General features: G+C 41.4%; 1 protein-coding gene across 4 annotated transcripts in view; it reads left to right on the top strand.

Moving 5' to 3' along the window:
• The window catches only part of ITGB6 (integrin subunit beta 6), a 116,055-nt gene that overhangs the window by 26,777 nt on the left and 67,101 nt on the right, over positions 1–22,177 (top strand). For 2 of the 4 annotated variants that reach the window (XR_004319888.1, XM_006176796.3), the window contains exons 2-5: positions 18,109–18,161; positions 18,344–18,573; positions 18,681–18,756; positions 19,495–19,574. Coding sequence is in view for 2 of the 4 variants with exons in the window: in XM_006176796.3 (XP_006176858.1) it covers positions 18,696–18,756; positions 19,495–19,574 (141 nt within the window). In the remaining 2 variants the exon portion in view is untranslated. Of the gene's footprint in view, positions 1–18,108; positions 18,162–18,343; positions 18,574–18,680; positions 18,757–19,494; positions 19,575–22,177 lie in introns of those variants that run through there. The other 2 variants (XR_004319889.1, XM_014552448.2) reach the window with 2 other exon arrangements.

The following is a 22,177-nucleotide window of genomic DNA, read 5'->3' as shown; positions in this document are numbered from 1 at the left end:
TGCCCACTCCCCGGAGGGCATGGGAAAGGAGCAGCCTGCCAAGTGATGGTACACAGAGACCAAAGGAGAGAAGGCTGTGAAAATGAGCCAGATAATGAAACCTAACATGAAGCAGAGACAGGAGCAGTTATGAGCAGGGCTCTGGAGTTAAAAGGGGGCCTGAATCCTGACTTAAATTCAATTATTGTCAGCATGACATTGGATAAGTCACTTAATGTCTCTTAGTGCCAAGCATCAGTTACCTTATTTATGAAAAGGAAAGACAAATAATAAGATTTACCTCACTGTACCAATGAGGGTCCCAGCAGGAGACAAACCACACCAGTTATTCCAGCAGACAGAAAATACAAGAAATTGTTGGCCAGGTACAAAGTTACTACCTAGACACCTGAAAGAGTAGAAAGATACTCCGCTAATATTGAGGTAGCAACTGCCACCACCCTTAGGACTAGGAGAAAAAAGGGAAGGATCTAGAATTGTTAACTTAGAAACTTAAGGAGGTTCTCACAAGGCATGAGAGCTCTGAGGAGGGGCTCTGCTGGGCTGGCACTGGGGTCTTCGAGCAAGTGGGACAAGGCTGGTTCTGGAGTGTTGGAAAAACAGCAAACTGGATTCGACCATCGTTATGCAGTGAACTCCCCTGCTGGGCAGGAGGCGTCGCTGGGGAGGCTCTGGAACAGGAAGCAGACAAGAAGCGGCAGGTCCCTTCCCCCTCCCCCAGCCCGCAGCCTCCCTCCACGGCCCCTGTCGGCAGAGCCCAACGTGACGCAGCTGGCAAAGCAGAAATGTCGTTTGCCGAGTCCGGGTTTCAGCACCGCAAAGCAGGCAGGGCCTAGGGGGCTGGGTCCGGAGCTCAGAGACATTAGTTTAACAAATGGCTCATTCACAGTTAGGATTAAATGAGAAAACTGTGCAGTCATCCCCCCTTATTTTCTGTTTTGCTCTCTGCAGTTTGAGTTACCTGTGGTCAATCCCAGTCTGAAAATGTTAAATGGAAAATTTCAGAAATAAGCAATTTCTAAGTTTTAGATTGTGCGCTGTTCTGAGTATTGTGATGAAATCCAGCTCTGTCTGCTCTGTCCCACCTGGGCTGCCAATTATCCCTTCATCCCATGCAGCCCACTGTTAGTCATTTAGTAGCTGTCTTGGTTATCAGGTCAGATCACCTGTTGAAATATCACAGTGTTTGTGTTCAAGTCACCCTTATTTTACTTATTAATGGCCCCAAAGCTTAAGAGTAGTGATGCTGCACTTTGGATCTGCCAGAGAAGCCGTAAAGTACTTTCTTTAAGTGAAGAGGTGAACATTCTTAGCTTAATAAGGAAAGAAAAAAAATTGTATGCTAAGGTAGCTAAGAACTATGGTAAGAATAGGTCTTTTATTCATTGAATTATGAAGAAGGAAGCAGAAATTTGTGCTGGTTTTACTGTTACACCTTAAATTGCAAAAGTTACAGCTACAGTGTGTAACAAGTGCTTAGATAAATCAGAAACGGCATTACGTTTGTACAAGGTATTTTGAAAGAGAGAGAGAGACCACATTCGCATAACTCTTAATACAACAGCTTGTTATAACTGGCCTATTTCATTATTAGTTATTGTTGTTAATCTCTTACTGTGCCTAATTTATAAATTAAACTTTATCATAGGTGTGTGCATACGAAAAACTTAGTGTATAGAAGGTTCATTACTATCCGTGGTTTCAGGTACTCACTGGGGGTCTTGAAATGTATGCCCCTTGGATAAGGGGGTCTACTGTATACCAGATGCTTAGCACAGTGCCAGGCATAGTTGATATTAAATAGCTATTATTATCATTTTTATGATAGATAAGTGGGCTTGGCAATTAGATGGAGGATAAGGCTGACTCTGATAGGTTGATCATGAGAGTTGAGAACCTTTTTGGAAGGTTCACTGATTTCAGGTGTAATATAAAGGACAAAAGTGACATCAAATAGTAGGAAGTCTGTAAATTAGCCATGTGAATTTGATCTCTAAAATGTCCATCCCTCTTCACTTGGATGGCCCGGCACTAAATCAGATCCCCTCACCTCTTGCCTAGGTTTATGAATACCCTTCTCCCATCTCCAGTCCATCGAAATCATTGCTTTGGGTCCAACAGTCATTCCCACCGCACTGCTGTCATCTCATGAGACTCCCCATTGCCGACAGATGAAAAGCCAAATTCCTGTGACTGGCGTTTACCACACTCAGTGATCTGCTTTGGGAGCCCAGAAATGCCACTTTCTATTGGATCTAGGGCTGCCCTCCCTGTATCAGGGTCAATTTAGAAAAGTGAGGAGTGGGAAGGAAGCCAGGTTAGGACTGGCACCTGAAGAATCTGCCTTTGGATGCCCTAATGTCAGCCCTTTGTCTCCCACCTACCTCCAAATCTTAATAGGGTTCTTATTATGGCTGAGGTGACCTCCTAGTGCCCGGAGCTTGTGAGGTGCTGCTCTCCTCTTCCTCGTTAAATTAGCAGCTCCTTCTCCCTTCTGTTACCATAATCTGCATCCTCAGCTACGGCTAAAACAGGCTGCAGGGACAACTCCAAATCCCATGGGTTACAATGGCAATGTTTACTTCTTCACACGTGAGTGTTGGCTCTGGGTCAATGGCAGCTCTATCCACACCCTTTCCACTCAATGCCTAGGCTAATGGAGCAGCTGCTATGAGGAATATTACTAGTTTCATGGCAGAGGGGAAAGAGAAGATAGCGGGACCTCACATTGGGCCCTTAAAGAGTCTGCTTGGAAGTAGCATGTAACACTTCCACTCATATTTCACTAGCCAAAGAAAGCCACATGGCTTCTGCCAAGTTCAGTAGGAAGGGACGCATGGTATTCATTCAGTTAGGAGCACTGCAAGTCAAGCTTGACATCAGTGGTCATAAATGGAGAAAATGAATATTTTGATCGATAAAACAATCTATCACCCTATCCTAGTCAAAGATCCTATCAGCTCACACCTGGATTATTAAGTCCCAGGGGATAATGGATTCTAATCGAATCTGGCCTCGATCAAAGTATTCCCACAGATCTTTCTGGGTCTCCCTGCCCCCTAGTGTCTTCATAATATATCAGCAAAAGTGGAGTGGTTGCCAAGATGGTATTTCCTAAATGCTATTATCATCTTGTTGTTCTCTTGCTCAGAACCTTCAGCAGGTCCCTATTACCAAACAATTCAAACTTAAATTCTGCAGCCCAGTGTCTAAGGCCTTCAGCAACTGGTCCTCCCTTTTATGTCCAACTGCATCTTAGTCCCAGCTTCCTCAGATCCAGCTGGGGATCTGATGCTTTTCTTCACAGATACTTTTAAGACTTTGCTTTTGATGTTAACCTCTGCTTGTGCTTCTTCTTGGCCCCTTCCTCACTGTCTTTTCCAACCAGTTTGTGCCCTTCATTTCTTTGAGTTGTCTCAAATCTTATCTTAGGAAAAATGTCCCTGAATAAACACCATCCACCCTTTACACTCCTCAAAAGTCAGAATTACAGGTCATGCTCTTCTTAAATTTTCTAGAATTGTTGTGCATTACCGTGGGAAAAGACCTTGGGGATTTTTCCATCCCATACACACCACCTCTTCTGAATTTAGATATGAGGAAATTGAGAACTTGGAAAGGAATGAGCATAAAATTTATCACTAATTTATTAAGAGGCCAAGTCTGGAGGAGAATTAAGTCTTCTAGCTCCTTGTTACTATTCTTCTCTGTATGAATTTGCTTTTTAAAATTTATATCTATTTCTCCAACTAGATGATAATCTACTAATTATCAGTTAGTAATCCATTAATTACCTGTTATACAAGACCCTTGATAAATATTGTCTCTAATTCTAACAACAACATTGCAAGGTAGCAATTTTTCTTATTTTACCAGGTGAAAAGACTAAGGGTTAGATAAGTCAAGTTATGGACCCAAGATCAAATAATCAGTAAATAACAAGCCAGAGTTTACTGAACACCTAGTGTGTGCTTGAAATTATGCTAATTCTTCCAACAAAATGAAATGCAATTTACTTAAAAAATAAATGGCACAACTTCAGTATAGTTTATAACAAATCCCAAATGAGTAATATATTTAGGACCATGGAAATTCATGTAGGGTAGACATTGTGGCCAAGGTACTGCTAAAGCAATTGGACTTGAGCTTGGCTATTAAGGATGCACAGAATATGTAAAATCTAAGCCAATGTGGTGATGAGTGCAGGCATGTCCAACAAGGAAGTGAGTGACTGAGCAGAAGTTGGTAAAAGTTGGGCTGCTGGGTATTAGGGAAAAACCCTGTTTAGCAGAAGCCATAGTTTGCACAGGAGCGTCATACACAGAAAGTTATAACAATAGATCAGGGCAGAGTTATGGAAGGCTTTGAATGACAGGTTAAGGTATTTGGGATTTATTTTACAGGTTATGGAGAATCACCAAAGACGGTTGACTTAACAAAAGCAGTGTTTAGCTGATTGTGTCATGTGTGAGTGGAGGAAAAAGGACTGGGAAATGAGAGATCACTTAAAGACCATGTAAAGTGTATTAAAGACTATTTAATCACCTTCTCTTTAACTGAGAGGCCCGACAGAGAGGTGGGCAGCTTTGGAGGGTGATGGAAATCATATTATTGGTATAGGAATTATTACTGTTGTTTGTGGAGATGGGAGTTAAGAATAGTGAAATGTAAATTGTTTAAGTTATTTGTCCCAAAGCCAGACAGTCTTGTTTTCCTGGAAATGTGTATAAGAAGTAATGGTATAAAAGCTAATCAGGGACATTTTGCTGTACACCAGAAATTGACACACTGAAACTGACTATATTTCAATTAAAAAAAAAAAAAAGCTAATCAAAATACTTCCTTGAAATGGGGGAGGGAGATTCTGCTCTCAGAGAGCTAAAAAGCTTTGTCCCTCAATCCCATCCAACCCACGCTTTGCGTGGTCTTCAGTGGTGTGCTTCTGATACGTGCTTTTTAATTTTGCTCTTTTCTTTCATAAGTAAGCCCACAGTTCAGCAAGCATCCACATGAGGCTAAAATATGTACTGTTTTCTACCTAATGGCTTCTAAGCTCATGAGATCTCTTTTTTTTTTTTTGAATAAATATCATTAGCACCTTTATTTTTTTTTATCCAATTCTTTGAAAAATAAAAGAGCCAAATTTACTTAATTTAACAAAACATTCAATGTGTTGCCCAAATGACAATCACCACAGGTAGTTTAGTGACATGATACCTACAAGGAAGGTTAAAAAAAAGTATAGGTTGACTAAAAGTTGGATTTATGACAGATGTCTAAGTCAACACATTTATTATATGCATAAAGTTCTTTAAAACTTTAAGAACCCCTGTTTTCAATTCTGGATCTCTCAAAACTCAGGGTGTCTCTTAACTTCAGGGTTCAGAAAGATCTGGAAGTATGAGCTTAACCAACATCAAAAGTAGTCGAAAGTTGACCACATAACTCCCACATACATCCCTCACTCTGGAAACCCCAGGTCATGCTTGTTTTACGTTCTACAGGGCCAACTGGTACATTCAATTAGGTGACCCAGGAACAATTGTGTGGCCTGCCACTGTATGTCTAATGTCTCAATCTCACTTCAGGGACAAAAGGAATGAAGGAAATTTCAGTAGATTTTGGAAGGTCTAGAAAAAGGGTCTTCAGCTGGCACGACCCATTTCCTTTCCATACTTAGGTGTTCCAAACTTTTTTTTGGTGTGACCCCTTTGACAGTCTAATGAAACCAGTGGACCCCTTTCAGAAACAAATGTTTTAAAATTTCTCAAGAAAAATTCATACAATTAGAAAGAAAACCAATTCGATTGAAAAATAGTTATTGAAATACTGAAAAACAATTTTTTGTTATAGTAACACATGCACGTCTTTATTAACACTTTAACAAGGCCCAGTGGTCAGTCTAATGACTAGTGTGATTTTTTTTTAAATAAGAGAGCCCCAAGCATGTTTTTCTTAAGTTTTTTTAAAAGTTTATTTATTTATTTTAATGGAGGTACTGGGGATTGAACCCAGGACCTTGTGCAAGCTAAGCAAGCACTCTACTACTGAGCTATACCATCCCCTCTGACTACTGTGATTTTGACACAATGATAAGTGTTGACAACATTTTGAGATAAATATGACAGCTGAAGTGATATGGAAAATATGTGCGATTTCTCTTGGTAAGAGTTACAGGTACTGCTATTATGACAGTGGTTTGTTGTCTACATTTATAACGGAAGGAAATGTTTAATTTCAGTCTGGGATAGAGCAAATGAAGAAACAATTTATTTCCCCTTCCAACGTCATGGACCACCCCCCTTGCCAGGTGCTGTTAACAGATAGACCCCAGGTTAAGAACATGCATATTCAAGGACTGTTTCCAAGTAAAACATAAGCTATTAGTGCACACGGGAGATAGTGTGGATACCTACTCAGGAATGTAAAGGCGAAGCTGCCCATTGAGTTACCACTGTATCTAGCACTTAGCATCTTGCCTTACCCAGGGTAGATTCTCAGTGCAAATCTATTGATTGGCTGTATGAAGAAAAGATGGGAGAGACAATGGAGTCGGGTAGGACTTGGCTCTCTAAAGGCCCTTCCTGCTGCTCTAACATTCTGAGACTCTATGGCTCTCTGACAAAGGCAGAAGGAATTCAGTGAAGCCAGCTGGAAGTCCTGTGTCTGCCAGGAAGTGACCGCAGGAGACAGCGCAGGCAGAGGGTGGAGCAGCAATGCAAATGGGGTAGGGGTGTGGTAGGGTGGGGATGGAAAGCTCAGCGCTGACTTGTAACTCTGTCCTTGAGATAAAGATCCAGATCAGAAATTGGGGCTGCTGTTTCCAGGGACCACAGAGGGTAACCAAAGGGCAGAGAAACAGCTGAGGCTGCCCAGCTGTTCTTCCTGCTGCATGTCTATCAGCCCGGGCAACGGACAGGAAATTCACTTCTCAGGACCCCAGCTCATAATTCTCAAGAAGAAGAGGTGGTTCATAAAGCTTAAAGTCCTTTTGTGTTTCTGACAAGTGTCACTGGCTGAAAGTGTTGACTGAGGATGCCCTTCATGGCTTGCACCTCGAAAAGGAAAAAGAGAGGCTGAATTCACACAGCTTTGTGAAGCTCCTGGCAGGATTAAGTTCCGAAACTCTTCTTAGTAATATGAAGCAATTGTTGAGGATAGTAGTAGTGCTATAAACTAGACATAGATGAATGCATTTCTTTCAGTTGAGACATTTGCCCAAGTTAACATTTTTGTATGGGAGGGGCTCAAGTTGCACAGCATAGTAATAATAAAAATGGTGGCCATTGTTTAAACATATCTAAGCAGGTATTGGGTACCTCATGTGATTTTATCTCATTTAATCCACACAACAATCCTGTGTGCATTACCAGCTCCTGTAGTGGGTTGAATGGTGGTCCATTAGAAGATACATCTACCCAGAATCTGTGAATGTGATCTTATTTGGAAAAGGGTCTTTGCAGCTGTAATTAAGTTAAGGACCTTGAGATTATCTTGGATGATTTGGGTGGGCTCTAAGTTCAATGACAAGTGTCTTCGTAAGAAGAAAAGACAGAAACAGAGAACACAGAGAGAAGGCCATGTGAAGACAAGACATTGGAGTGATGAGTCTACAGGTCAAGGACACCAAGGATTGCTGGCAGCAAGGAGATAGGCATGGGATGGTTTCTCCCTCAGAGCCTCCAGAAAGAACCTGCCCTGCCAACACCTGGACTTCAGACTTTGGGCCTTTTGACCTGTGTGAGAATAAATTTCTGTTGTTTTAAGCCACCTGACTTCCTCCAGGATCTACTCAAGGCTCTGAGAGTCAGAGAGCCAATGTCCTATTATTGAAAACTGCCCGTGTGACTATGCCCAGTTCCTGACTGGGGGCACTGGGGACAGCTATGCTCACCTCTCTGCTGCCTGAACTGACAAATAACTTAAGAAATGCACGTTGAAATAATACGATTAGGGTAACAATAGACAAAGGTTAACCACATGCCTAGAATCAGACTGCCTGGATTTAAGGCCAACTTTTCCACTTAGTAACTATGAGACCTTGGGCAAGTTATTCAGCCTCTCTCTGTGCCACACTTTTTCTTTTTGTATAATGGAGAGAATTCCAGAGGAGCCTGAGGAGACATGACAACAGATGTTATGTGGTTTTCTGGATGGGATTCCTTTTTTTAACCCCAGAGTCTTTTCCATTATAGATTATTACAAGATACTGAATATAGTTCCCTGTGCTATACAGTAGATCCTTATTGTTTACTCTTGTGTGGGATTCTTGAATCAAAAAAAGGACATTAAGTAAAAACTAAGGAAATTTGAATGAAGTATGGACTTTAGATAACAATAATGTATCAATATTGGTTTATTAACAAATATAGCATACTAATGTAAGATGTTACCAATAGACTGGAGGTGAGGAATATGGAAACTCTCTGAATTAATCTAAAACTGTTCTAAAATAAATAAAATTAAATATTATTTTTTAAAGGGGGAAAATATCAGTACCTCACCTCACAGTGTGATAAAGATTTAAAGTGTCTGGCACACTGTAAGAGCCGTTGTTAACAGTTATTGTTAGCTGTTGTTTTATAGCTAGCATCAAGTCCAAGGAATTAGTACTTGTAGTGTTCTGTGAAACAGGCTAAATAGTTTGGGTTTTTTTCTAAGTAAAATGATGCTGTATTTTGATTCTACATTTTAAGAGTAAGGTTGTCTGAAATCTGCTACTTGGTTCAATTTTTAAAAGAAACCTACATCGTATTTTCCCTACTTTTTTGGGAAAACAAGCAGAATGGGTTACAGTGACTGCTGTTTTGACATCCGACAAGGCAGACAAATTACATGTTTCTTCCTTATTTGCCTAGATTTCCATCTCGTTGAAGGAATAACACTTTTATTGTTAAAGAAGGACATAAAACTGACCATTGTAAGAAGTGAGGTTTCCCAGGAGAATGAGGGCGTAGGAGTGGAGGGCCAGACTCAGGCGGATTGTTCTCACCTCGCCTGAAGCCGTGCCTCCTAAGGGCCTGAGAAAGAAGGAAGGGAGACAAGTGTGGACAAACTGTTGCACACTTTCTCACCTGAGGAGATGCTTCCTACCCAAAAAGGAGAATGCTGTTGTCTTAAGGGAACTACTCTTCTAGACCTTCCGCAAGCAAGATGGGTTGACTGATAGAGAGTTGAAAGCTTGAAGATGGGCTGTTTCACCAAAAAAGGAACATCCGAAGGGCAGACTCAAGCGGCAGTGGGAGCCTCTGCCCAGGGGAGGGTGTGTCACAGGCGGGCACCATACAGCGGCGCTGGCAATCCATTCACAAGGGACCTGGCCTAGCTAAGACTGTGCTGTTTGGGCCTTTTAAGTAACCAAAGTCAAGGCCTGGGACTGAGTCTGGAGGTGAGTCATCATTGCTCTAAGTGCTTGATCTGAACTATCATTGAAATGGACCTGCCCTCTGGACTTCCCTCAGAAAAGAGAGGTTTTTTGTTTTTTTTTCCCAAGAAAAGCCATCTTGAAAGCTCTTAGAATCATATAATACATTTGAAATGCAGCAGGAAATGGATTCATATCTGGATTTTCTTCAGAAATTTGGCTATAATTTAAAAATTGATTCTGGGTCTCTTTGACAGCAGGAAAGGTAAAATGTCATAAAATTTTCAGTACATCTCTACTCTCTTCAAGCACCTCTGAAACGATATTAGGTGGAAATGGATTCAGAGATGCTAATAAGTACCTAGAGAAAAAAAGGCTTTCCTTAAGCAAATACTTTTCTGTTTAATTATTAAACAAAGGTAGGCAATTTTCTTCACTGTGGGGCTTCTTGTGGTGCTTAATAGGTTAGTGTGCATCATGACTTTCTAATAGGGGAGATTTAATCGTCTGTATTAACTAAACTATAGGAACATTTCATTATCAGGGCAAGGATTAACACATCTCTTCAGAGTACAGGTTGGGAAATAATATTGATACATTATTATTATCTAAAGTCCGTACTTTATTCAGTGCTCTTCCTTCAGCAACATACATAAAAATAAATTGCTCTGTTGGTTGAGTTAATATTTAAATCCTGTCTTCCTAGTCCCTGATTGCCTTAAGTCTAGACGCTAAACCATTTCAAGACTAATTTACACCATGCAACAAATGTCCAACAATCCACCAATGTCTGGAACGAGACCAGGGCTGACAACAGTTGGACACTACTCTATTGATGTCCAAAATAATCATAATTTCATTAATATGTAAGGAATCTTTGCCCCTCAAAACCTCCCAAAATATTTGCAACCAACAGCAATTTTCTTCTATCAAAAAACTTTCATTTTATGTGTTTGGGCTGGAACGTTAAAACTTTGATCTCCTTGATATGCAGAAAATTATTCATAAATGTCGAAACTGCAGTTGAGCTGTTAGCTGCACGGGGCATGGGTTGAAACCCTGTCATTCCCTCCCCCGGCTCCCCAGTGTTGGCTTCGGGAATGGGCGTCAAGCACAGCTTCACCCAGGGTGGTGTGGAAACAACAGGCTGCAGGACAGGCAGGCAGTTTTCCCTCAAATGAGCTCTCACATCTGACACCCCATTGGAGCCACTGTTGGTCTGAAAGTAATTATGCCCTAACAGTGTATAGATCCACCGCTTCTGTTGTATAAAAATTCAATGTACCTTCTTTAATTAGATGCCAGAGAAGTCTGCTTTTAAAGGCTTTTCTTCTTTCTCCTCTTCTAATTCTTGAGACATCTCCAGGTTAATGACATTTTGAATAGCTTTTTAGAATAATCTGTTGTTTAGACATTTTTAATGATTGGAGTGTTGGCATCACACTCAATCCTTTACCCTATTTGAATTTGCAGAAACTTACTGAGAGGATTCAGTAAGTGGGCATCACCGACAATCAGAGAAGTCCCTCAGATGTAATAAATCCTCCACAGACCTCCTCGAGGATATTCCTCAAACATAATCATTGGCCACCATTTCTCCCAGCTTGTTAAAGAATGACAACCTTCCTTCATGCTGTAGCTGCAGAAATTGCATCTTTAAGGTCAAAAGAAATCAGACAGCCTTCTACTTTACAAGATTTTGTCTTTAAGTAAAATATGCCCATCTCATCTGCCTCCTTACAGTGAGAGGCCTACTGAGGAATGTGTTTTTTTAAAATCTGCTAGGGCAGACTCTTTTGCTGCTGATACTGACCTCGGTGGTCTCCAAGCGCAGCTAGAGAGGATGGCAGGACCCTGGGGTATTACAGGTTTTCTTTTGCTCCCCAAATGCCAAGTTGTGGAGAATTCCAGAACAGAAGATGCCTCCTAATCGGACTTTCACTGGACTGAAGGAATGCTAACAACAGAAGCATGTAGACAGTCCCACCAAAGGGCACTTCTGCATCGTTCTGCCCTTCTGCGCTGCGACAGACACCTTTTGCACACTCACAACTCCACCTGGCTCCACGGGTTAAGAGAGTCCAATAGAACTCACAATGGCTCTTACGATGGGCACATACTGTACAAAGTCTCTGTGACGTGTCTGGAGAGACCTGTTGGCGATGCCGGGGTTACTGCACAGGTGTCTGCATTACTCTTGGAGTCATTGTTGGGCCCTTGGTTTCTCTCCTTCTCCACAAGCAGTCCATTTGTAAATCCTGTCTATCCCAGAAGTATATTCAGAATCCAACCAGTTCTCACAACCTTCCTCATCCTAGCCTTCATCATCTTTGGCCTCAAATGCTGAAATAGCCTCTGATAAGTCTCCCTGCTTCATCCTTGAAGCTTCTACAGTCTGCTCAGAGTGATCCTTTCAAAACACAAGCGACATCATGACCCACCAAAACCCCATCAACACTTCCCTTTGCACTCAAAATACAAATCCAGAGCCCTGACCGCGGCCCACGGGGCTCTCCTGATGCACTCCCCAGTGCCCCCTTGCCGTTCTGTTCTGTTCACTATTACCTCCTTGTGCTCACCCCTTGCTCCCCTCCAGTCTCACCAGCCACCTCCGTTGCCCCCAAACACTCCTGCCTAGAACCTGGTACTTGCTCTTCCTCCAGTTACCTGTGTGACTCCCTCCCTTGCTTCCCCATGGCACCGCCAAATGCCACCTTATCAGAGGCTTCCTTGAGCACCCCACCTTGGTTACTCTCTGACCTCTTACCATTCTTTATTTTTTTCAGCATTTATCACCACCTAATATCTTTATTTGTCTGAGTATTTACTGTCTGTCTCTTCTACAGGGACATAAGCTCCACGAGGCAGAGACTTTGTCGGTTTTAGTCAACACTATGCCCCCAGAACAGTGCCTGGCACCTAGTAGGATCTCAATAGATACTTCCTGAATGAGTGAGTGAGTAAATTAATGAATGAATGAGAATTCCTCATTCAATCAGGGCATGACTAGACAATTTTTACTAGTCATGCCCTGCCCATTGCAGCCCCAGAAGTAAGAGATGGTGCTCATCAGAAAAAAACATATTGCTTAAAACCAAGAATCCTAACTTCTGGTTAGACTGCTTATCTCTTAGAAAAGAGAAAAGAATGCTCAGCAGTTCTGCAAGCTGTGAATGAGTGAGTCACTCTGCAATCAGTGTCTCCGTCTGTTCACAGGGACTTCTTGCCGTGACAGACCATTTGCTTCATAGATGGGAAGACAGGAACGTGAAAAGAGAGTCTAGTTCTGAGTCAGATCAGATTAAACTCACATTCGCAGATATTTTACGGAAAATCTTGTCTTTGGATTTATTCCACAAACTAAAAGACAGAAGGAGCTCAGTTCTTTTAGGACTTCAAAATAATTTCTAAAACCAGAGGTGAATGGTTTTCTCAAGCAGGTCTAACATACAAGATCGGGGTCAGACTTGCAAAGTGAGAACCATCTTCCTTTCCCTCATAGTTGACTGACTCCTGAGCTCCAAGGTGGGGTGGAGGGTGGCTGTGGCCAGAGAACCAGGAGTTAATCCTGAGTCACTTGAAGGCTACAGGAAGTGCAGGCAATTGCCCTCTCCTGGACTCGGTGCCAGGCCCAGCTTCCGACAGCCCTGTCACCTTTCCTTCCTGTTTTGTTTGTTTTTAAGTGATCTTTACAGGACTTAAGTCAGAGGAGGAATAAGAAAAGGATTGTACAACCCAGGACCACAGTTTCGTCTCATTTTTGGTGGTGAATGATCCACAGGATGGACAACAAACAAACCAAGAGGGACACAGCTGGACACAGAGCCAGGGCTCGAACAAGGGGTCTAGAGATGGAGACACAACCACATCTAAAGTTCCTTGGGGAACTTCCTTTCTCACTGACAGCTGCTTTATGATTCCCTGGACATCTCTTATCTACCAGGAGGCAGTTGGTATGGTGATGTGGAGCTTGGATAGGGGTAGAAATCTGTCTCCAGGGCTCTGCTGCCTGAGCAGCAGTGCAGCCAGGGGCAGGTTATGTAGCTCCTCCTGCCTCAGTTTCCTCATCTGGTAAATGGAGGTAAAACAGTCCTCACTTCATAGGGGTATTGTGAGAATGAAATCAGACAATACTAATAAAATATTTAACAGTGCTTGACACACGGGAAGGGCTCAATAAAGCTCTCTACAGTAAACACGAATCATGAGTGAAATCAGATGGGGATTTACCATAAACAGATGAAGCCTCAGTCCCAGCCCCTGGCTTGCACAGCTACCTGGGAGTGACCGGGACTTTCAGGTGACTCCAGGTGGGATGGGAAGCCAGATTACCATCAGGAAGCATTTCTAGCTAAGCATTTCCAGTTAACTGCTTGATGTGTTATCAAGAGGAAAGAGCCTTGAATCTCTAAGGCTTCAGTAATTTGTTGTCACTTTTTTTCCCCTCTCGCTCTCATTTTAAATAAATATACAGTTTCATATCCAATTTATTTCCCATTTGCATTCTTTTTCTTAAAGAAGTGCCTCCCCTCAATTATATAATCTTCAGGCCCTATAAAATCTGGATTCATCCCAGAATGGTAAATCTTCACCATAATCCTGAAAAGTGGATATTATCATTACTTCATTGTCTGGAAACTAAAGTCCTGAGAGATAAATGCTATCTCCAAGGATATACAGTAGGACCAGACTCAAATAGACACTTGTACACCAAAAGTGATAGCAGCATTGTTCACAATAGCTAAAAGGTGGAAATAACCTAAATGTCCTGTGGCAGGGGAATGCATAAATAAAATGTAGTGTGTCTACACAATGGAATATTATTCACCCTTGAAAAGAATGGAATTCTGATACATACTACAATGTAAGTGAACCTTGAAAACATTATGCTAAGTGAAATAAGCCAGGCACAAAAGACTTTATAGTATGTTTCCCACTTACATGAGGTACCTAGAACACTCAAATTCATACAGACAGAAAGCAGAATGAATGGTAGTTTCCAGAGGCTGTGGGGAGGGGAAAATGTGAAGTTATTGTTTAATGGGTACAGAGTTTGGGTTTAGAATGAGGAAACATTTCTGGAGACGGATCGTGGTGAATGTTGTGTGATAATGTGTATGTTCTTAATGCCAATTAACTTCTATACTTAAAAATGGGTATAATGATAAATTTTATGCTATGTATATCTTACCACAATAATAATAAAAAAAAAATAAACTCCAGACCAGAATATAAGGCCTAGGCCAGAAAAAATTTCTCTAGCACTTAGCACATTGTGGGCATACAAACTGAGATGCCAGGAAACTGGTACACATCCTTCTTTAAAAGGATTTTTCTGAAGGTCTTGAAATATGAAAAAAGGTGTCCGCTTCCAGATTCTGTGCTTCCTGAGTGGCACACCTGCAGGTCAGCCCCAGCATTCCGTCCGCAAGCAGCCCACCATGCAGCACGTCACACACACACACAATTCGACCAGCTCCAGATCCAAAGGCAAAGCGTTCGTTTCCACTGTCTTCTTTTAGCTACTCACTAGAAGATGTTTCCATAGAAAAACAACTTGAGGAAGACTTGTCACCAGTCCTTGAGATAAAGCAGATAACATAGCAAGGTCATCCTGAGAGCTGGCAGTCATTACTAAGGTCCCCAGGGTTCACATTGGCTCCTGCCAGGTTTATGCAGCGTTTCCTCTCCTAGGAGTGTTTGGAGGTGCCCTGGGGCTGCCCAGATGGTCCTAGATTGTTACTCTGATGTGAATGAGGGGGAGGGGCTGGGGCTGGGAGTGACCCAAGCCAAATTCAGTGAGTCAGATGGGTTCACATGGCTTCCTGAGGTCAGGGCTCCACTGCAGACAGCCCATTTCTACATCTCAGAAGCAAAGGCCAGATGAAGAGTGGAGTGCAGGAGGTGCTGCCTCCCTGGGCTGCTGTGGTGCTCTGCTCTGCCCTTGAAGTGGGTCAGACCTCCAGATGGAGTCAGAGTCCCCAGCTGAGCAATTGGGATGGTAGGAGTCTGTCCTGGCGCCCACAGGATGGTGTGACTTAGGATCTCTTGATTTTAGAGAAAACCGAAACTCAACCTCCTGCAAGCAATGGTAATTTGTTGTAAGAATACACACTCACGTGGCTCGGGGGCCCTTCTCGGCTGCCTTTACTAGTGATACTCTCAACCCACCCGCGTCTATTCATTACAGCTTTTTTTCTTCTGCCTGCAGCTTCTGTCTCCTCATAGCTGCCGAATCCTCCTAAAACAGCTCACTCCCGAATCATCACATTTCCTTCAATGTGATGTCCTCTCCACCAGCTTCAGCTCCCATTACTGAATCCCTGATTTTTAATCTGTATTTCCCACTTCAAAGTCCATATACACAGAGAAACGGAGGTAATTAACCTGTCTGGCTTGGCTAAGGGGACCGAGTTTTCATCCGAGACAATTTGTGCTGTACTGGCCAGTTCAGGGAACCACTAGGGCTGCCTCCAACCACACGGGTGTGTCTGGGTACTTTCCAGGAGGGGGCACCAGGCACCACATCTTCAAGAAGCAAGACTGTTCCCCTTCCATCGCACAGCCTGGTATGGCTTATCCATATTGGTGCCAAGTTAAAAAACAGAGTGGAAGGATGTTTTCTTGAAACCTTGTTCTGCTTTGTATCTTCTCTTAAATTCTGCCCCTTTTCTCCACCCTGCATTTTAAGCCTTTCCTCCACTTACTTCACAACCCAAGCAGGGAATACAGCTTCCCTGTCCTAACTGCATTATGTGCCTTCTAAAACTTGAAAGAAACTAAGAGAATCATCTTCCAACAAAGGTAGGTTCCTTTTGAGCAAGAAGGCTTGTTCTTTAGAACGCAGCTTCTTTTACTGGATCCTTCTCCTCCTGATATCCAGATGTTGTCAGACCCCAGGGCTCAGTCCTCAGAGCTCTTCCTTTCCTTGGGGATCGCATTCAGCCTCATGTCTTTAAGTCTATGGTGGTGATCCCAAATTTACAGTTGACACTTTGCCATCATCCCATTTGCAAACTCAAATATCAAACTGCCTGTGTGGCATCTTCACTTGGTTGTCATCTAGACGTCTCCAAATTAACATGTTCCTGAGTCCCGTTCTCCACACAAAACCTGATCCTTCCCCAGGGTTACCCTCTCAGGAAAGAATATCATACAGTCAGTTGCTCAGGCTAAAAGTCTCTCTTTCTTCCATACCCACATTCAGTCTATAAGCACATTCTATTTTCAAATTCTATCCCCTGTCTGACCACCTCTGTCCTCCTACATCACCAACATTCTGGTCCCCATCACCTTGTCTCTGTCCCAGACAGGAGCCATAAATTCTTAATTGGTCTCCCACCTTACACTCTTACCCCATGCATTCTAACCTCCCCGGCAGCTAGAGTGATTCTTCTAAAATTAAAAACTATTAAAAATTAAATAATAGTTTTCCCCTGCTTTCAATCTTCCAATGGCATTCCAACACACCTAGAATAAAACTCAAGGTCAAGACTGCATACAATCTGACCTCGTCCTCTAAAGTTGACCTCACTTGATACCACCCTCCCTCTCCTTTCTTGTACTCCGCTGACCTTGAAAACACCTTTGCACTTTATTGCCCAAGTCATTTAGGGCTCTGTCAGACATCAAGTAATCACAGAAATCTTCCCTGTCCATCCTAAATAAAATAACACACCCTTCCTACCCCTCTTTCCTCTTACATGGCTTTATCATTTACATAGCCCCATGACAGCCTGATTTTAAGAATCTGTGTCTCCTCACTAGAATATATGCTTCATGTGCCAAGAGCTTGGCTTTGTTCACTGGCATATCCTCTGCTTCTAGAACAATGCTTGGGACAAAGTAGATGCTGAATAAATATTTACTGAATGAATGAATGGATGGATGGATGAATGAATAAATGAATGAATGACAGCTAATACAGGATGCAAGTATTATCTAGAAGTAATATGAGGGACACAGGTAATCTGTGCCTCAATCTTTCTTTTTCAAGCTAAATCAACTGATTTTATATAACTTTATTTTTCTCCCAAAAGGCATACTTCCAATTCTTTAATAATTCTGGTTTCTCTCTGTAGGATTCTTGCCATGTTCTTCCAGATTCCGTGTGTATGATGGAGTTCAAAATTGAACACAACCTTCTGAGAAGAACCTGAGTAGTCTATAATTAGTTTTCCTCTCTTCACAGGTTTCACATGCTTGCCTATAAATATACTTTTAAAAGATAATCTCCCAGGACATAAGCCCAGACACAAAGCAGCCTGTCTAAGGTCAGGCAGTTTGGAGAGTATTGAAGTGAACATTCGTTTGCAGCATCTACAAATCCCAAACACTGTTTGAATATATTAGTAAAAATTCATAATCGAATTCATGAATTTAGCCATAGATTGTAGATATTTTTAATTTGTCACTTTTTTGTTCAACAAATAAATATCCTCTATGTGCCAAGTGGTGTGCTGGAAGCAGAGACAGTCCCTGAGAAAGAGAACTTGGTCACTATCCGGAGGGATTCAGAGTCTTGGGCACCGCTGTTTCTGTTTCCATTGTTGCTGTTGCTTGAGACTAATTTTGGTCTAATTTGATTTTAATATATTATATATTTTTTTCTAATAATGCTTTTAAATAAGAATTCTATACTTATGGGAAAATATCTTTCATCCAACTTGAAAAACAAGGGGACACAGTATTTTTTCCCTAGCATGCCTTCTAAATTGTAAAATCATAATTTTTTTACTTTTCAGAGTTCATTTCAATTCTCTGCAAAGGATTTAACAATGGAACACAAAAATCTCAGGTATTTTTTCCTTTGGCTCCTTTTTAAAACCCTCCTTAGATGTAACCTCTATATTTGTGTTTTACTTCTCATCTTTACTGTTTACATTACAATTATTTTAGAAACAACTTTGGATCGTTTTTCAGTTTCTCTTTTGACATTTCATTGATCGGTATTTTACTAAAGGTATCAACTTTCTCTAGGATGCAGAGAGACTAATAGAAGTTACACAAAAATTTCTACTGAATGAATTTCCCCACCTTCTTGGTGACTGTACACCTGCATTCCTTATAAGGAGAACAAGGAAGTAAACCATGTTGAAGTTGCTCTTAAACACAGCTTTTCTTCTTTACCTGCCCAGGTAGCTTCTATTTTCATTTCAGTCTTAATGAAAACTTTTTAATTTACATCTCAAGTTTCTTTTCGAAGCAGTGTAAGTAGTATTTAAAATTTTACACTTCAAGAAGGAAAGATTTTTAACGGTGTTCAGCTTTGGTCTTGTGATGTTGAAGGTAATTCATGTTTAATCTGTCTGCACAGCGAGAACTGAAACGGATGGGGATTGAACTGCTCTGCCTGCTCTTTCTATTTCTAGGAAGGAATGATCACGTACAAGGTAAGACCCAAGTCCTCCGAGATACTGCTTTTGTGGTATGCCTGACAAACCTGTCATTTGGTTGAGAAACTGGATCTGAAAGTCATTTTTTATTTGATCTGTTCAATTGCTCTTTTGCTATTGAGCGAACACTTTAAGAGATTACAGGCAGACGCAGGGTTGCTCCCGCAGTGAATGCTCTGGGCTTAAGGTAAATAAATACAAAGGTTGCATGGGCACTTTAATGAGGAGAATTAAACAGCATTACTGCACACTAGGACTTCTTAATAACTTCATGACAACCATTTTGGTAACTTTTCTAACTATTTTATTGTACAATGAGGGCTTCCGCTTGAGAGTAACAACCTTGAGAGAGAAAAGGGATTTACTTTTAAAGTAAAAATATTGTGCATTTAAAACAGAAGCATTCTTTAATGGATTCAAATAATTTTTGAGCAATTAAAGGGGATGATGTTGAATGAGGATGGTAAGTCTGTTTGTGAACATTGAGGCATTTTCATATTTTAAGGAAAAAGAGAATGATTATTTTGGACTAATAAGACATATATATTTCCAGTGTGATAGATGTAAAATATGAACTTCACTATGGATTGCTAGCTAACAGCTTAAGGACTTCTCTTTGAAGACTGAAACATAAACTCTGATATAGTTTTGTTCAAGCACTTTAACAGCCGTAGGGCGCATAAACCGAGTGGCTGAGAGTGTGCTGAATCCCTGTGTCTTGCTGGGCTTAAACAGGTGGCTGTGCCGTGGGAGGGGCAGAAACCTGCGAAGACTGCTTGCTCGCCGGACCTCAGTGTGCCTGGTGTTCTCAGGAGGTAAAACAAATGCCCTCGACGTGTTTGTAAAAAGTGCAGTTACATTTACGATGATTCCTTCAGTGATTGTTCCGATAGCGTCCGGCTTTCTGTGGGGTTACTGGAGTAAAACAAGTCAGGAAAGGAAACTGTAAGCATTAGAGATTCACAGTGCCACTTGTGTGATTACGTTCAAAAGCAGTCTGAGGAGGCAGAGAATGTCAAATTATTCTGAAATATGCTTAACTCAAGGTTCTTTATTGAACCTGATTCCCCCTCTTATTTTTAAAGCCGATTTTGAACTGCTTACATGTAAAATGCTGAGGCTCTGGGTAATCAGAGATCACAGAGATGATATTTTCTAAAGTTCAACATATGTTGGATTTCAGTATCACAGTTGTGTTCCATCTGGGAACCAGCATCCTGTCTGAATCACTGACTGGGATCTAAAAGAAGCATTCTAGGTTTGGGGTAAGGTTTGACTGTTCAGACATTCTCCAGTTCTGTTAAAAATTACATGAGCTTGCTGACTCTGTACCACACCAATGACAAAGCGCGAAACAGACATTCCTCATCTGATCAAACCAAAAACTATGTGACAGCAGCAGAAGAGGGACTGGGGAATGTATGAAAAACTCTCCTGAGTCACTGCCTCCTGTGACACTACAGAGCCACCTGTGAATGTTTCCTGGTAAGAAAGGGCTGCTCTTTCTCTTTCTTTTCTTTCTTTCTTTTTCTTTTTTTAAATATTGAGCACAGCTTTGTCTTAATCAGTAAATATTTATTGGAGTGCCTAGTAAGTGCCAAGTGCACCACACGACATGCAAGGGATTCTAACATTAAATAAGGTATGGTCTCTGCCTTCAAGGAGCTTACGTTCCCACAATTTAAAGTGTATCTCGGGTATTCTAAGACAATCCCGCCAACTCTCAATTTCTCATTTTTTTTCATGTGATCACATGACCCTGCACAACTGCCAGCCAGAGTTATAAAATAGAACGTTAGTGGTAAAAGAAACTTTGATATTATTTGTCAAAGAAACCAACCAACCAAACAAACAAACAAAAACTGATGGAGTGGCCCTTTGTGCCTTGAACTCACATGTTCTGATTTCAAGTTTGGTGCTTTTCGCATTTGCAGGCTTCTCCCAAAACAATATCCAATAGATATGAACATTCAAACTCCTGTAACACACCTATGCAGTGTTTCCTGCTAGACAAGGACCTTGTAATTCATACACATTAAAATAAGTGTGTGAAGAGCTGCTTCCTTGATTTAAAATAGTTCTCTACTGAGTGTCATAAAAAAAAATCTAAACACAAATCAAACCACACAAATGCCAAGTTCAGCAAGAACTGAGGAGCATGTTCAAGGAGAATGAACCTGGTCACCCAACTTAGGACTGGCCTGTCACTATTAAAACCCACATTCCAAGTTCCATGTGTCCATGGAAGGAGGCCTTGCAGACCACGAAGCGCAAACCCAGCTCACTCCTGGCTGCTGCCTCCACCAATGGGCTCAAGCAGAAAGGCCTGGAATTACTCTGTTTTGAGCACAAGTATCAAAAGCAGGTTTGGAAACATACAAAGAGGGAAAAACCCGTGTATTTTTTTTTTTATATTGACTCCTTGCAGTAGTCAATGTTAGTTTCATGCCAGAGACATAAAACAACAAATCAGTCTAACAAAATGCCCACCTCTAAAATTTTCACTGTAGTGCTTTTTTAGCATTCATTTTAAGAGAGCATCTTAAGTTACCACTGATAGCTTTATTTGTGGGTAATACTCCATAGTCAAATTGTTATCAAATTTTAAGGCCAGATTATTATGAGAGGTTGCTCTAATAGTAGAAATAATTATATCAGTAGAGACAGTTGGAACAAAAAGTAAATTAGGCTTCTGCTTAGAGCAGATAGAAAATAGATTCCAGGGTTAATATCATCTCTGAGATTTTGGCAAACACAGTGATTATAGGTGTAGCAGTGACACAGTGTTAAGAAGGATTCTGAGGTCTTGTTAAGCCACTGTCTTCTTTGGATACATCATGGGAAACTACAGAATTTGCTATACATCTCTAGGGTCTCCAATATGCACAGGCCCGGCTGATAGATAACAAATTATATAAATCAATTTCAGAAGAAATGCTGGTAAAACAGCAAAAATAGCTTAGAATTCTAACAAATGAGGAGAAACAATATGAGCTTGGTTCACTTCTCTCCAGGCGTGAGAGTCAGTGGGCCTCAAGTTCAACTTTGCCTGTAGCCTCACCAGCTCTAGAGCAGCCCTGGCTATCAGGTTAGGACAGGAGTTAATCTCTTGACCCCATCTCTCTGTTCTGGGTATTCCGGGGTTTGACAGCTATGCCTATGCCTAGAACTACTTCATCTCACTGCCTCCAGCTACCCAGGTGAATCAGAAGGGAACTGAGAAACTCCTGAATCCTACACAGAAAAGCAGTCTTTCACACCATACACCCTTTTACTTCCCTTCCTCACCTCCAAATGTTGGAGAAATTTTTAAAAGACCTTAAACAGGAACACATTAAGACCCTGAGTTTAAAATCCCCAAGAGGTCAACATTATTGAAGTAATACTGTAATATAAGGGAATTGCATCCATGAATTAA

Source organism: Camelus ferus, chromosome 5, assembly GCF_009834535.1.
Source record: "Camelus ferus isolate YT-003-E chromosome 5, BCGSAC_Cfer_1.0, whole genome shotgun sequence".
NCBI lineage: Eukaryota > Metazoa > Chordata > Mammalia > Artiodactyla > Camelidae > Camelus > Camelus ferus.
Note: the sequence above shows the minus strand (reverse complement) of the source record. Positions and strands in the feature narration are given on the sequence as shown.